This window comes from Nylanderia fulva, unplaced genomic scaffold, assembly GCF_048542155.1.
Source record: "Nylanderia fulva isolate GAGA-0341 unplaced genomic scaffold, ASM4854215v1 Scaffold1, whole genome shotgun sequence".
Lineage (NCBI taxonomy): Eukaryota > Metazoa > Arthropoda > Insecta > Hymenoptera > Formicidae > Nylanderia > Nylanderia fulva.
Window position 1 is genome coordinate 9,608,949 of NW_028189192.1, and position 18,099 is coordinate 9,627,047.

The window sequence follows — 18,099 nt, forward strand, 5'->3', positions numbered from 1 at the left end:
GTATATATTTAGATTTACGTGACGCATTAAAATACATATCTGCATCTCGGACGCGTTCGAGAGGAACGACCTTCTGAGATGAAAAAAAGTGGCGTAATTCGAACAATGAATATACTCATCATCGCGTCACAAAGTATGCCGGAGCGAAGGCCGGTTGCATCGCACCGAAGCGACACGATGCATGTGCAAATAACTGTAATTCGAACGAACCGATTCATTGCGGTGACACGGTCTCATTCTTTCGCGTACAAAAGCAATTAAGCATCCGGAAAAACACGATTTATTCGCTTGTACTTCGGTGATCCGGACCTTCCGCGACTTTACCAAAGATACATGTACCATATACACGCTATTGTGAGCGACAACCAGAGCAAAGATTCTTCTCCCTATGCAAAGGAGGATCGGTGATGCGAGCGTCAAGGTTGCCAGACCGCAGCAATCGTCGAAGACCTTCGCAGAGAGACGTCGGAAACGTCGTCATAAAGGCGTCTCCGATGTCGATTTGCTATTATTCAAAATAAGCAACTCTACGAGCTGGCACCGTAACGAATGATAGGCCGCGCAGCGACTGTAGAACCTCCGTTGTGTAGGCGGATATAAGAGCGCCGAAGTTTCTTTGCAAGTATGAGGATGCACCGAAGCGCGTCGATCGCATCAAGGCTGCGAGAGTCGTTCAGGCAAAGGAAATCCTTTTTTTTTCAATTTTTTGAGATACGAAGTTTTTACGATGTATATATACCATCATTTTACCGTTAGAAAGATGATATAAGATTTGCTCCAACTATTCGAACGTCCTTAATGCAGATCTCATTTATTCGTTACATGATTACTCTTCGTTACATATTAATTTATATTATTTGATATAAAATTAATACAATTAATATAAAATTTTACAATTAATATAAAATTGATTAATATAAAATTAATCGATTACTTAGTAATAGAAAACATTTTATTTTGTTCAGGAAAGATTTTCTCTCTTTTCTACCTTTCTCTGTCTCGTTAATTAATTTATTAATGAATGCAATATCCGTTCTCAAATAATACTAAATAGCGGATAGAAGAGATCGAGGAACATTTGCAGATAACGAGAGCCGGCCAGGGCCACGCAAAGTGTTGATTGTCGCGGATAAACATCGCGAGAACCGAGCAGGCAATCGATGTCTTTGTTCGTGTTAAGAAGGACAATTTCTGTTTGAAAAAATAATACTTATTAGATCTCTTTGTTCGCTAATTAAAACCTCATTTTTGTAACTTGACATCCATCGCTGGCAAATTATCTATTATTGCGCGAACGACATAAATTCTTGCAGTGATGTTCCTGTTCTGCAGTCTGAATCATTGAATTTCCGCCTATTTCCACTTCCTATCCCTGGCTATTTATATAACTGTACCATTGAATTTTATTCGAACCAGCAGATCATGTCATATTGCAGTGTGATAAGCGCGACTTTATAGATTATTTTTTCAGAAATTTTGAATAAGCTTAGGTTACTTGAGTTTACTATATCGTTTCTTGAATCGGAAAACGCAAAGAGAATGTTAGAATATTACACACACTTATTTATTTATTTATTTATTTTATTATATTATTATATTTTATTATTTATTTTATTATTATTATATGTTATACATATTAATTATGTTTATAGAAAAAATGCAAAGCGGTTTTTGCTATAATCAGAGCAACCTTCTCGTATTCGATAATCTGATTACATCTGTCACGCAATTCACTCATGAAAAACTATGCATACCTTTGAATTTAATAAATATACTTTGAACAGCTTGACCAGTTTGAAAAGATCATCCGTTCGTCCTTTCAAAGTGGCCGTAATTACTTAGACATCTTGACACGAACTGTTTCTTCAGAGTACTATTAATCTATCGGATTGCTTTTATACCGTTCCTCGGATCTACAAACTTGACGGCTAGATCGTCGAGATTGCCCGATGCGTTTTAAATTGCGAAGTTCGCGCGTATAAGAAGCCTCCAACAATTTCATTTCCATTCTAATCCTATTTTATTGGAATCTCTACAACCACGTTTCCGTGTTTCTCATCTTAAAAACGCTTTATATATGTGTATATTTTCATCTTACAATTTTACATAATTTGTTGTCCAATTTTATATATAATAATGCAAAAAAATGAGCGTTTTTCTCATCGCGAGTTTGAAGGAAAAATCCAGGTGTAGATCGAGTAATGGATCTGCAGATTGTATAAATCACATGATTCACCGATTGCAGCATCAAATGTAACCTTGCGCGTCTCCCTCGATGTATACGTAACTTCCTTGCATAATGCGATCCGCGCAAATCGTCTATCGTATCTTATTCGCGAATCTTCCTGCGCGATTATTCCATTAAATTTTTTTTTCTTTTAAAACGCATTATCCGATGATCCTTCGTCACGAGAGATGAGATTGCACGATGATGGTGCATCCAGATCGTGCTAGATTCTTGCAAAGGTCCTCGATCTCGGACGCAAGGAACGCAAGGATCTCTTCCTCGGTACGCCGGACACGTCCTGTTTATGCATCTAGGACTGTAATCTCGAATCTTAATTCAAACAAGACTTAGTCTCGCCACATTCGCACAATCGCGCAATCGTGTCGTTTACATCTCTAATTTCGCGCGATATAAATCGAATTGCGGTAAAATCTCCAAATTTTGCGTCTTATTTTTTCATTACCACGTTTTCAAAATTATATTTCAATTATAATATATTTTACATCTACATTCTTCTTAAATTTTATTTCCTGTTATTCATCAACGGAGGTAAAACTTAAATATAAAATTATCGAAATATAATTGAAATAATTTATAATTGTTTAATTAATTTTTAATGAAGAGAGTCGTAATATTAAAGAATTAAATTGAAAGATTTATCAAAGTCGTGTCTATCATGTCCAGAGATTATGTCATAATTGCATTACATTGAATATTATGCGATGAATAATTGACACAACCCTTATGAGAAATGAAGGAAACGAGCATCGCGTCTGTAACTTCTAACTTAACGGAAAACGGCCCTTCTTCCGGCACCGGAAGAGTGCATTTATTTACATTCTTTATGCTCGGTTCATGCCCTACTCGGTGCATGCTCTATCGTTCGTGGAAATTGTATTTACACGTACATCGCATGTATCTCTTGTTACTTAGAACTTGTTTAACTTGTTAAACGGAAATGCAGGCGTGTCTCGAACGTGAAATCAAACACGCAATGCATGCAATCGCGGTAGAAAAAAATTCACAATTTTCGTAAGAAAAAAATATTCGTCATATTTTCAATATGCATAATATATAATATATAGATACGTGTTACATAATGTTTCGCCTAGTTTGCGAAAAGTTTGCTCGCAAAAGAACGCCGTTGGTCACTTCCGGTGCTCGCTAGCGGGATCGCGATGCAGGACGATGCAGACGCACGCAAAATGCGTGCAATATAACAGTTATAATGCAAGGAGCGGCCGCAAGTTTGTGGAAACACGTTTCGTAGTTCTAACAGGATTTACACGAAGCCGACTGATCATTAGACTCGCGTATTTGTATAATTTGTCTTGTTCAATTCCAAAGAAATCCGCCTCCGAAGGATACCGCTATGCCTTCTGTTTTCAATGAAGTAACGTTGCAAATAGCAATGTATATGAAGTACATGCAACGTATGCATTAGCTATAATTAGTCATAATTGTCCATCGATTGAAATGCATTTCTTTACTCATGTGGATAAGGTTGCTAAAAATAAAAAAAAATTATATAGGAAATACAGAACTATAATTAAAATTAAATAACTGTAGCAATTGACGATTTCGTATATTTCACAGGTGAATGAATGATATAGGTATATAATTTTTAACAGGATAAAACTCGTTAGAAACTTGGACGGAGTTAATCGAAAAGACATTATGATGAAACTCTTCTAAAAACGTTAACACCTTTAAAATCTTGGGTTAGTCGAAGGATTTCAGTGAAATTTCGTAAAGATACATCCGGCAATCTTCGCCAAACATCTTAACGAGCGTAACGAGGTGTTATACGTAGATGCTCGCTCACCGGGGCGTTTCCTCTCCGGATTCTCTCTCCGAGTGTTAGCTGAAATCCTCCGATTTCGTCACGAGTTTCTCGCAAGAGCGAGATCCGCAAAAGCGAGATGATTCAACAATTATGCAAATTAATCACCGCTAAATTTTGGATCGTTAACCCCGTTCTGTTAAACGATCGGCTGTATAATCGCGTCGCTAATAAGTCGTTCGTAAACTTAACGTCAAAAATTTTCATTTCCTTTCGCTCCAAGAGACCGAAAAACCGATCAAAAAGATTATATTAAGTTTTATAAACTTATATATAAAAAACTAGAGGTAATAATTTCGACGAAAAATATTTCTTGTAAATTTTATAACTTTTTTTCTAAAGGATTTAATTCTAGTTTATGTCTATAGTGTTTTATATTATAATAAAACTGAAACAACCTATTTTGTCGCGCAAAAAACGCTTTTTTTGCGCTTTTTCCAAGGAATCGCGTGCAACATTTTTCGCGTTGTCAACGAAGCGAGTTGACGACAGGAAGTCAAACGTCGCTCGTTCAGTTATATTCTCGATATTTTATGCCACTCGTGTCCATCGCGAAGCATTAAAATCTTACGCACGCAAAACACCCGAGTTCTTGCATAACTGTGCGTGTCCGTGTCGGGCAACTTTAACAGTAAGCTATTAGTCATTCGATTTTTCCCCGTTTTTATGATCAGTGTTAATGATTAATATTTATTTATGTTGCAATTTGCAATATACATAAATAAGATTTACTTAATCTTCAACTTCCTTGACTAAAAATTGATTCCTGTCGAACTTTAAGTTTTATGCAATTTCCATATTTTGCATTATATACATTACTTTGTTTTTATCTGTAATTAAAATTTTTTATTTTAACAATGTCTCGTGTACGATATATATTTTTGTGCGATGCGATGGTCTAAAGAGATTCAATGCAGATTCAGTGCAGATTGCAATCGGTAGTATACAATGTAAAATACACAACGGGATTTATAGAAGCTGTTAATTCCTTTTTACATTTTTTTCCTGAATTACTTGTGTGTTCTCAGCGACTTAAATGAATTTTATACCGTAAGCTAAGCATGGAGAGGTCACTGAACCGCCTGTCAGAAGAATTCAGAAAAATATCGCTTTGCCAAAGGTACGGTTAGTTAAGGCAAGTTTCACGAATCTATATTGACAGAACACACACATAAAATCTCGTTATTGCGTAATCCGTATATATATATACATGTGTGTGTGTGTGTGTATCACACGCTTTGTCCATACTTATTCTTTATCCTGAGATCTAAGAAAGATCCAGGTAGGATACATGTAAGTTATTTGTGCAAATGTTACGAAATGGATATAAATGACTATACGTTTATTAACTCGTTTTTAAAAACTATAATTTGTTCTGTAAATTAATTTTTATATTTCATGTTTGTGCGCGAGGAGAAAATTACAACTGTATTCATATACGCACAAGACTTTCAATTTGCATCATCGTTGTTTCGTTAAGCTATATAACTAGGAAGGCAAAGGCGAAATAGATGCAAGACAGCGTAGACTAACGTCAATCGTTTCGTAATAAGAACATTTCGCACACCTGCGTGCATTTTTTTGACTCTCGATATTAATATAGTTATTCCCAGCCAGCTTTACGTGCTGTTTGCATCTCACGATCTCAAGGCAACAATAATCCTCGCTCGTTGAGCGCGTAAGTTGCAAGTTTCAACGAAAACGAACAGGGAAAAAGAGAATAAACGTGGGGGACCAGGGAAGGATGCGAAGGCGAGTTCTCCAATGTGGCGATTCTACAAGCGCCGGAAGTCGCACAGCGAGGCTCGCGTGTCGTTTGCAAATTACACTCGCTCGGGGGAACGTCTTCTTCGACGCGCCTTTGTTTCGCCCTTCGGGAACTTGTGAGTCAGAGGCGGAAAAAGAAAGAATACCGCATCTCTATCTTTCTCTCTATGTGTGCACAACGTGTAGATCGCGACTATGTGAGGGGGAAAAGAAGCCGCCGCGAGAGAAAGGAAAACTGAATAAAGGCGACGCTGAGACACAGGCTCTCATTAGCATTTTTACTTGCTTCGCGCCGTCGTGACAAGCGACATATCAGTGAGAGATTCACTGTAGACGTTGTCCAAGTGAATCTTATCCGATATGAGTGCGCTCCGCACAAAGAGAAAAGGTCAAGTACCTTCGACGTCCGACCCGACTTGGTCCAAGTCGCTGATGCTCGATTTCGCTCGAGAGTATATAACACGATATATATCTCGTGACGGAAGTGCGGCATCGGACGGTAATCTTGGGTATCTAGAATTGATTCTACATGATGATACCAATCTCGCGATTTTAATGACGTAATGATACAACTTGCAAAGGATACCGCTGCATAGTCACTCTTGTCTTAAAGCCAACGTGTCTCTTTGCCACGAGAACATCTTGTTACTTATCATTTCAATTTAACGAAAATACATTTTATATAATTAATATATAGGTAATTAATTTTTAATTAATTTAGGAAAAATAAACTAATTTTTTTGCTACACAGAAAAGAACCAGCTATTACATATGCGATAGCTAATGTTTTTTAGCTATAGAATTTTCCATTTAAATAGCTAAAAAATATTAGTTAAAATTTAGATAAGATAATTAAATTTCAGATTGTAATATGTAATATATAAAATTTAGTTATGGAGGCTAATTTTTTTCCGTGTGCGAAATTTATGACAGAAGCTTTTATTCTCAAAAATTAAGACTGCAGAAATAAATACCGTGAAATTGCAATGGAAAGTAAAGAATACTTTTGCAACTTTCTTGCCTCTGGGCTTTTTTTCTTTAGATTCTGCTATACATATATGGAGAGGATCAAAGAGGCGAAGTAAACGGACGTGGCCGGTCGTCGACCTCGCGAATTTCAGGATACTTTCGAGGTTCTCCTTCGATACTTTGAGACGATGATCGAACGATCGGGGTCTGATATTACGAGGAACGGCGTCATTAACTTTCAGCGTGCCATTAATTGTTTCATTACCTTGATCGGACGTCGTTTCTCAATTTAGTAACGAGGGAGGACAATAGCATTAAATTAAGGAAACGCTCGTCAAACGTATAACTTTGAATCTAAAGATATAGGATTCTTTTGCAATTACTTATGCAGATTATAAACACGAAGCGGAGACGAGAGAAAGTTAAAATAAATAGAAAAAATACTTTTATGATATAACGGACCACTTTCTTATCATGCAAAGGCTACTTGATATCTGCTATTAAATCTTTATTTTATTACACTTTTTCATAATCATCACAATTTTTTTTTAATTATAATAATGACTTAAAAAACGTGCATGTTTTAACAGGGTGTCTAGTCGTCTTTGAAATCTTTGAAATGTTCTGAAATTTTGTTTGTCCTTTAAAAATTTTGGAAGTGTGCTTAAATTTTTTCGTAGATCTTTGATTTTTTCGTTGCTTTTAAAAATTGAGATTATTCGAGTAAAAAATATTTTATCTTATTTTGTAAATAATACAATATATTTTTTATTTTGAAGTCCAAAAGTATGTGTTACGCATAAGTTATAGATTTTAAGCGTTCAAATATAACGTAAGAGAATATTGTATTGAATATTTGTAATGCATATATTAATTTTCATTAACATGCAGTTATATCGACTCGATAAAGAAAAGAAAATAAATAATCATTCAATACAATTGTCAAAGAAAATAAAGTTTTCAATTTCTTTTATATCTTGATTATATTATTGGAAAATCGTGCAAATTTCCTTGAAGTGTCCTGGAAATGGTCTTAAATATTTTCAAATTTTCTAGACAATCTGTTTAATAAAACGCACGGACTTGGAATGGATGTTTTGAACGACGAGAACATTCCCTTTCGCAAAAGCAATCTTTGATACGATTCGCGGTATTCCCTGACGGATAATAACCCGAATGATGCGATCCAGGCGAGAGCAGGAAGAGCTAGAGTACGCCCGACGTGACTGCCTGTGCACCGACGAGAGTCAAGTTCACAACTCTCTCATCATTGTCTCTCCGCGGGGCTGATAATGATAATTCGCCGATGATTATTGTCATTACGAGCCGCGCTCGGCATGCGAGCTTCCCAATTTACTCAGGCGCCGTTCTCCTCTTACTCCGTCGCGTCGCTCCGAAGGCCTCGGAGCACTAATGAATTTTCTGGAGCGATAATCCGCAGGCTCATTATAGGCGCGATGAATGTACTCGAGTCCCGTTTTAATCGCTCACTGCTTAATGGCAGATTTCGTCGATCATATCCTCCTCCTCCTTATCGTACTAACGAGATAATTTGATTTTCCGAGTGTAAAAAATATAATATGAAGAATGAAAGAGATGCACACACACACACACATTGTGCATTGTGATCGCGGTAACGATATGTATGTAAAAGCTATTGTCGTTGTTAATGGTATAATCATTTATTTCGCTCCGTGATTTAATTTTCATCGTGCATTTAAAAAAATACGCTAGCCTGACTCTGCAATTTCGCACACTACTGCCGCGCGTACGCGTTAAATTTAATTAATGTTCTCATCGCGTTGTAATGCGATTGCGCAAAGTTGATGAACGAAATTGTAACGCCAAGTGGTCGGCGCATGATTTTACGCTATGTAAGTTATGTACCGTTTCGGTATACGAATCCACCTTTTATAGCTAATTAGACACGGGACAACGGATACAAACGAATTTTCACCGATATTGTGGAATTTTTAAGTTTTTCTTTTTTTACATTTTTGATCGCGAACTGTGTAACACGGGAAAAAATAGTTACTACGGCTTTTTAGCTGTCTGTATTACACAGGAAATTTATCATGCTTAAATTTTTGCTGTGACAGTTAATATTTTTTCCATGAAATTATTCTAAAATATAACAATGCATATTTAAATATTTCCATTTACACATTTGTTTGAAACAAATAAATATTTATGAATAAATATTCAAATGAATATTTATGTTTTAAAAAATGATTTCTTATATCAAATAAATATTGTTTTCACAGCAAATTGGAAATTATTAATTTCCAATAAATGATGCGTATAAAAGAGTATTGAAATAAATATTTATTTAAATAAACAAATAATTTTTTTTCAGTGCGAAAAGAAGATTATATAATTTACATATCGCATATAAATGCGTGCATTTTGTGTGTGCAATGTTGCATTATTTTAATGAAATCATAATCTGTCAAAATGTTTCATTCTTTTCATATGTCACCTTGTCGATATCGATAATTTGCGATATCAGAAAGGGTCGATCTGCGAAGAGAGTTTGCGCTTCGACTAGGTCAGGTTTGTTTGTTGCGAAAACGAAACGGATTAAACAGAAAGCGATAGTTCACATCGGCGCGGCCCATTTGTCCAACCGTAACGATCTCACAATCGGCATCAATTTTTCATTCTCATTTTCACGTTTTATGGCCCATGCAAATAGTTACGCGGTGCGTTCGCTTTCGTCTCAGCGTTACGAATGATCGTTGTTCGCTGCTGACCTGACCGAAGAATATCCGTCTCTTCGTCTTCCGCTTTATTAAAATTGCGAACGCAATTTCGAAACAGAGCATCTATAACGAAATCAACAGACACGGATGTTATACACCGGAAAACAATTTCGCCGGCGGAACGTTTCATAAAAAATCGTAAAAAGCTCGTCGGACTCTTCTCTGTAATTAGGCCCCGCTTCGCGTAACAGAGAATCTCACGTTCTCGCGATTACCTTGAAATCGAGAGCAGACGCGATTCGTAACAGGTGAACCCTGGGGTTATTAAACTCCGAGGTATATTAATTTACGCGATTCGTATTCCCGACGTGTCGGGCATTAATAACGATAAATTATTATTACTGTACTATGGGTACAATGGCCGCTCATGCTGTATACGGATATAAGATTCGTTCAATGGGTGTCGACGATCGATTCGTATCGTTGAACGTCGTCACTGTTCATTCAAGTATATCTTTGACGTATATGGCGCATAGATATCGAATAAATTGATCACGTCGTTCATAAGAAATACCGTTACGTTATTTGCGTCTGAAAAACGTTTCGATACAATAATATATATACAGTATTCTCCATAAGTTTGAAAACACCTTACATTTTACAGTTAAAGAATTGCATGGCAGCGATCTGTTATAAATAAAAATGTCACATTTAAATATTTTACGTTTATTTTATGATTTATTTATACAAAAAATCTACACAGATCTGTCAAAAGAATGTCTCTTAATTTAAGAGAAAAATTCTCTAAAGAAATATTCTTTAATTGGATATTCGTAACATACAAGAATATAAACTTAATGGGATGTTTTTTATCAGTATATTATTTGAAATATTATTAATCGTGATAACAAAAAACAGTCTTATAAATTGACGTTTCTTATTTATTGCATACAGTACCCTTCAGGGATCTGTCATAAATAAAAATGTCATTTAAATATTTTACGATTTATTGATACAAAAAATCTACACAGATCGCTGCCATACGATTGTTTAACTGTAAAATGTAAGGTGTTTCCAAACTTATGGAGGGTACTGTATTCAAAGAAAAATCTCATCTAATATTCATGATCAAAGTATAATGTTTGCAAATACGATAATTTGTAATTTAGAGAAAGAGAGGGAGAGGAGACGTATAGATTAGATTGAATAATTTTTTTTGTGCTAAAATATAATGCGCTAATTATAAATGATTTCGATTGTTTCAGCGACCGCAACGATAGCGAGCACCGTGCAGATCGAATGTGCGAGCGAATCGATAATCGTTCACATCTCGACGGAGGGCAACACGGACTTCCACGGTCTGGTCTACCCACGTGGGTTATCGAAGAACAGCTCCTGCCTGCAGGAGTACAGGAGTCAGCCCGCTCCGATCACGTATAATCTGCCTCTTCGATCCTGCAACACCATGCCTACTGAACTGGTGAGTTCTGATTTTTCCTTCTCGATCTCTCATTATTTTTCTCCAACGAGTCAATAGGTATATAGCGAGTGCGTTTTTTTCTACTTTTTTTCTATCTATATTTATTCCCTATACTTGTCTCTTTTACACATATATTTTGCATCGACGACGCCGTACAAAATCTTGCATGCCAATCAATTAGGTTATTACCTATTATCTTAACAAGCGCCGTGGAATTATCACGAGGGTGCTCGTTATTACGTTGCATCACCCCTCTGCACCTTCGACCGATCGTTTTAATTTCGTTTATCGCCTCTCTGCCAGTTTAGCTCCGCCGCAATTTTCCCGGTATTATCTATCGGTAGCAGTAATTACGATTCGTGCTTTACAACGCGAGCATGCGGTTCGAAATTATTCGAAAGGCTCAATCAAGAGGTGGAAGTAGTCCCGATATCCGTAATCTTCGATCTGTGACGCAAACGTGTTTCGTTTCTCATTTTCCTCGCTTACACGCGATACACTTGAATCGCAGAAGTACTTATTAAGCTCATTGTGCTTCTAGATTATGACATTTAAAAATTAGTATTTATTATACGTTATCGCATATGACGAAATCATAATTTCTCAAAAGTAATCTTAAAAATCGTAGGAAATAATGAAACAACGATTATGATATAAAGACTATATTATACAAGGATATAACGATGAAAATTAACGTATGATAATAACTGCTCATTTTATCGATCAAACTGGTTAATCAAACAGATAGGTCATAAATATTTGTTTCAAAGACGCTGAAAGAAGGAAGTCCTGCATGTAGGTGTATTCCTGTGTAACGATCGCGATATTATCACGCAATAATCACGCTAATAAGAGCGTTATTAACATTCCTAATGTTACTGTAACGATTGTTATTACGTCATTATGTTATTATTATTATTATCATCGTCGACCGTATATACACAAATGGGGAAGAGTGTGCTTATTTGCGGTCGAGTATCTCGACACGTATCGTGCTTCCCGTAACGATCATCCGCGATCGCGTTTGTTGGCAATAAAAAAATGAAAAAAAAGTTTGATAGAACAGCGCAAATACACACACGAAGAAACGAAGCGTGCCTATCAGTAGCGCGAGATAAGCAGGGGTAGTGGATGGAAGGTACGAAGTACCTGATGGTAATGGTTGAGGACACGTTCGTGTAACGAGGAAATCGTGTGTCGAGGCGAGAGATCGCTTCCTCGCCATACCATAACTGGACCGTTATGTGACCGGACTTGAGGCCTTCCACTTCTTGGCAGCGTTACAAGAAAGATATACAGGGTGTCTCGCAATCAAAACTAGCGTTATTCGATTTTCATTTGTAAATGTATTTTTCTCTGTCAAAAATATAAAGAGATGCATTGTTTACTTTAATTATATATTTATGTAAATTATGGAGTATTACATAAAATCGTTATCTGCTTTCAAGTTTTCGAATACGCTCCTTTTAAGTATATGAAGAAAATTTTATATTATATAATATTATATTATATTATATAATATTGAAAAATTTTATAAGAATTTCTCTATATTTACCACAATAAAAAATATTAATATATGTATACATAGTACATTTTACTTATTAATATGTATACGTAGTAAAATTAATCGAACATATTTTATATTTTATTATACATATTAATATTTTTTTATTGTGGTAAATATTAATTAGGGAAACTTTTATAAAAGTTTTCCAATATCATAGTATTGTTCCACGATTACCATGATTTTCATGATAAATTCTAAAAAAAAATTTTGGAAATCTACACAGAGAATTTTTATTAAAATTGTATTAAAATTTACTGAGAAATATCTTGTCTTCTCTTCATAATTTGCTACAGAAAACTTTCTTATTTTTAATTGTTAATGAGTTAATTTTTGAAAAACCGTAGGATATATTCTCGAGAAAAATTTTTAAATTAATCAACCCTGTGATTAAAAGGCATCGAACAGTTTTGAGACATCCTGTATTTGAAACTAAGCTTTATGCTACACCTAATGTCAACGCGTACAATGCGTACTCACGCTTATATATGTACATAATCAATTCACCGTAAACTCCGATAAGTCTCGTAAAAATATGCGTAATATATAATATTTCCGGAGATTGGAAATTATAAAGTATATAATTTTCGATGTTTGTTCTTCAGAAATTATATAAATTTATTTTTACGAGATATATTTAAAAATTATATATTCTCCGGGCAGTAATTTATATTAGGCAATATAACAATTCGTTCGAAATTATCTATACTATTATCTATACGCTTTAGATTGATAAAATAAGACAGCACACCCACACGATGGATTTTTAATTGTCGGTTTTTCCCGCGGGCCGCAAGGCATTCGCATAAATTTGTAGTGTCGAACATTTCACGAACCGCCTACAAAGGTAGAGATGTAATCATCGGGTGCGCGCGATTGTGAATTACATTCGGTTAACGCGAGATCTCGGGCAGGGAATAAAGGAGAGACACGACTTTGCTCGCAGCTGACGCCTCTTTTCTGCGATGCCAGAGTGCGAAATATATGTCGAGCCGCTGACTCTTTAACGAATTGCTTACTCCATCGATCGACTGATATAATAACACCCGAGAAAATCCTCAGGCGATACGAAACAGGCTCCGTATCGGCGGCAGACGCGTTTAAGACGCGATTGTGATAATCACGGCGACGATAACGTATAGATTAGACGCCGTAAACTTAATCGAGGATGAGACTTAAAGAAATAGCAGCGAAGATAAATATCCGGTTTGCAAGGAAAACATTGAAAAAAAACGTGTTCTAACGTGAGAATTATATTATTGATATATGCTGATAATTACTCCTATTTTCTTTCCCGCATAAACTGAGCTTAACTCTACGAGAATCAAAGCTACAGCACGTATGTTCGTTCTCTGTATCTCTCAACGAACTATTCATTACGACGGATATGAGCTACTTCCATTAGCGGTGCATTACATCATTAACGGCCCAACAGATTGAACTCGCCGACGTTGCATTCATCGTCGTGTATATACGCGAATGCGAGCCCGTACGGCTTGATAATTCGCTTTACAGATGCATTTGAGCGCGCATGCACCCGACAATTTGATTTACCAACCAACCGCATCAGAGGTACAAAACCCTGCGTCACTCGCATGCCCACGGAAGGACAAAGATACGACGACGACAGGGAAGAGACTAGTTTCTCTCGGCGTGTAATGGCAACGGCACGTATACCGCCTGACACCGAGAAGGGGCCGTATAATTTAAGGGCTGGCATGCCGAAGGGTACAATAATTCGCGCCGGTACGACGCCGCTCGCTCGTAAGACGAGGTCGGATAAGGCAAGGGGGAGTCTTTGACCTCCGCGTATACGAGCGCTTTTCTCCGCAATTCTCCGTTGGATCTCTCCGGTGTGGGCGTCCGCGAACCATCGTGGGTAGTCGCGTCGGTGGTTTTCGCATATACGCCTGCATGTGTGTTAAATCGACGTCAAACTACGACTTTGGCGTTCCTGCATAAATTTGCGTCCGTTTGATCCCCTTCTTCGCGAATTTATATTTTTAGCCAAAAGCGCGCGTGTAAATGTCGAGAAATTATATATGCCGGAGGAATAGAATAAGGAGATTTTTTTGTAGCAAATTATAGGGTGTCAAAAATTGGATATTTCTGCTTTGTTTTTTTTTCTTATTTTTAATTCGTTAGTGATGGTATAGAACGAGCACGGGATTAAATGATACGCGAGAAGCCACGTCCTAATATGGCGAAGCTGTATCTCAAGCGATTCTTACATAAGCACTCTCAAGTGCACATTCTCGCGTACACAAGATGACTCGATGTCTTCTTCTTGCGCAATAAAAGGCTCGTTTGAAAAAGGACAAGCTCTCAAATTCCTTTACGCGCAAAACCCGATTATTATCGCTGTTTGATAAATTTATTTTATCTTTGAATTATCGCATTAAGAAATTCTTTGAAAATATAATTGCTAATACTTTCATCAAGTTTATACTTTCGCGAATTAATATTTCATTCGACTCTCACGATCTTTCGAAACTTTTCTCATAAATAATTTTGCGTTGGAAATCGGACGAGAATTTTGATATTTAAAATTATCTTTCTACGATTTTTTTTACGAAATCTCGCGGCCTTTCATTTTTCACTTGTTAATTTAGTATCAGTGAAATCTTAAATTGAGTGGACCAGTGGGAAGGCAATGATGTGATTTTTGCCTATGTTAGTATTAGAAAAGTAAAAGTTTTCGATCGATTTAATTTCTATTTCTGCAGATCTGTGCGTTATTAAAATATGTAGGATGTAAAATATATAAAATTATACATTTTTGCTCTAATCAGTAAGATAATAGTTATTCAAAATTACTAAAAAATAAAGATTAGAAAATTAATATAATACATAAAAATACATTAAATATAAATATTTATGATAGGATAATAATAATGATTATAAAAAATCCTGAATTAACTATAATATATTAATTATATATAATAATTGTGAACAGAAATATTACTAGAGAGCAGTTTTTATAATTTTGCATAGCCGAAAAGTAAGCGAAAGGAATCGTGTCAAATTTCGCCAAGGAGATTGATTACTCAAAATGGTTACATGAGATTCACTATAAGTGGTCAGTCTGTCCAAATTGATGTAACTTTCTCTCCATTTATCGAAAGATGGACCACCTGCAGAAAAAACTCGTTATTATATAATCGGATTCTTCTCGATCTCTTTCCTTTGTTTCTCTCGATTCTTTTCTCTTTGAAATAAATATTCCAAATTTTTTATTGCCATTTAAAATTCTTAATCTAAATTCTGTTTAGATAGTTTTTGCTTTACGATGAAAAAAAAACTTATATCGTGGTCGATGATCTTGATACACGTACAAAATTAGCTCGGCGGCTCTCTTCCACCGGAGAAGATACAAAATCACGAAAAAAAATTCGCTAGAGAGGTAGTCAAACCAGTTTAACAATACATATAACGTGTTCGCCGTTTATACACCATCTGCCTGCTACGCGCGGTAGCGCGTTTATTTTCCTTTATCTTTATGCACTTAATTTATCTACTCATACATTCCGTTACAAAATCCATCAGCGATTCTAATTTAGAATATATACGGACAGTTTAAATTTAACGAATGACATTAACTTAAGTCACGTCGTTGACAATATGAAATGTCTTTACGCGTTAGCGAGCTATGCATCATGAATTTCCACAACCGGAACAAACTCGATTCAACTACTTAAAGAGACAGCAATTTATCTCGACATTGCAAAACCGTGAAATATGTATGAAAAAGAAAATACTCCCTCATATGTCATTCTTGTTGTCGTGCGCTAAATAAAACGCACGTGCAATTACAGGAGTGTTTAATGCGATACATATGCGATAATGTTGATCGCGCGATGCGGCTGCCTCGAACGACCTCGTATATAAATTGTTCATCAACTACATTGATTGCTCCTCAAAAAAAAATTACATTCTAATGACGATGTCAATGGCGAACGAACGCGACGTCGTCAGCGAGAAGACAAGATTGATAGTCGCGATGCCTGTTAATCGGGCGTTTAATCGACACGATAAATTTACTCCCGCTCGTGAACTAACGTTTTGACACGCGGATTCAATTATTGTTGATTTCGATCCAGCGGATGTATCGCTGCTGTCCGATTGCGTCGTAAAAATGATTAACGGAATCGTTGCGACGTGCGGCGGAATTATAAGATAAGGGAGCGCGAGCGGAACAAAAATCGACCGAGTCGAGTATACTAAATCATGTCGCGCGACTTGCTCGCGGCTAACATCGACTGGCATCCTGTTCCAACAACCTCGGACCGGGAAGACGTGTGTCCTTGGCTACGGCCTTGCAAATGCGCCGCACAATTGCATACGCGTAGACGCATCGAGCAGGCATTACGCGCCATGTGCTCTCGACGATTAATCGGACGTAAAGCGAAGCCTCGCGATCGGCAAATGAGACGGCTTTTTAAATCCTCACGGAGGATGCGACGCGTTTCGTGGAAGTATAATTATTGCGAATACTGAATAATTATATGATGCGTATATAACGTATGACATCTAGGATCTATATATATTCAGCCGATGAAGTTGAATCATTTCGCGAGATCAGCTGATCACTTTTCAATCTTCTACACAGAGAGAATTTTCTCTTAGAATTTACCCTTATAAGGGTTTCTGTGATTAATATTTACCACTATGAAAAATAATATCTACCATAACAAGATATCAAATGTTTGATTAATTTTACATATATATGTACATATATTAATATTTTTTATTGAAGTAAATATTAATCAGAGAAACTCATAAAATTCTTCCATGATTTTCAGGATAAATTCTAAGAGAATATTCTCTTCATGTATGTATTTTCATTGTACAATTGTGATTCAGTTTTCGTTTGACAAAGTTTCCCAGAAATTTCGCAGAACAACGTGTTATCCAACATATATTAAAATAACAATTTTCTTTTAAGTTATTCCGTTCTCCAGATTAAAAGGAAACCGAGTCGACTCGCGTTTCATTGATAAAATCCGTGATCAAAGCCGCATATAAAAACTAATATTATATAAATATATAACATATAATTATATAAATTAAAGCGGACACGTCAGAATCACTAGAATGAAAAGAGAGAAATAAATGTTCTCCACATAGAAAGTAGAAATAGAAAAGTAGAAAATATATTTCGACATAAAAAGTTATTTATTCGATATTAAAGTTTCCATGCTCGCGCACCTACACACATCACCTAAGATTGAACTTTATCTCTGTACATCTTCGTGAAGGAGTACAAACCTCGCGCATAAATTGGACTGCGGAGGAATATTCGCGAATATACATGATGATCATCAATTCAAACGCGACGGAGGAAGATAATTATAAAAGACCAGTAAATCGAGAGGCATCGTTATTGGATGCAAAGCAGCATCCATCTCCTTCCGAGGGGAATTCGCCGGTATATATCTCCCGTCGTATTCGTTTAACGCAGCGGGCGGTGCGTTTTCTCGCACCACCACCATTAGACGAGGGAACGGTGCCCTTGCTAGCTCGCGCTCGCGCGGGGTAGACCGGATA

At 36.3% G+C, this 18,099-nt stretch overlaps 1 protein-coding gene across 1 annotated transcript in view; it reads left to right on the plus strand.

The window, feature by feature from the left end:
* Window positions 1-18,099, plus strand: part of pio (zona pellucida domain-containing protein piopio) — a 57,908-nt gene that overhangs the window by 19,743 nt on the left and 20,066 nt on the right. Inside the window, exon 4 of the mRNA XM_029314413.2 lies at window positions 10,774-10,988. Coding sequence (XP_029170246.1) covers window positions 10,774-10,988 — 215 coding nt within the window. The remainder of the gene's footprint in view (window positions 1-10,773; window positions 10,989-18,099) is intronic.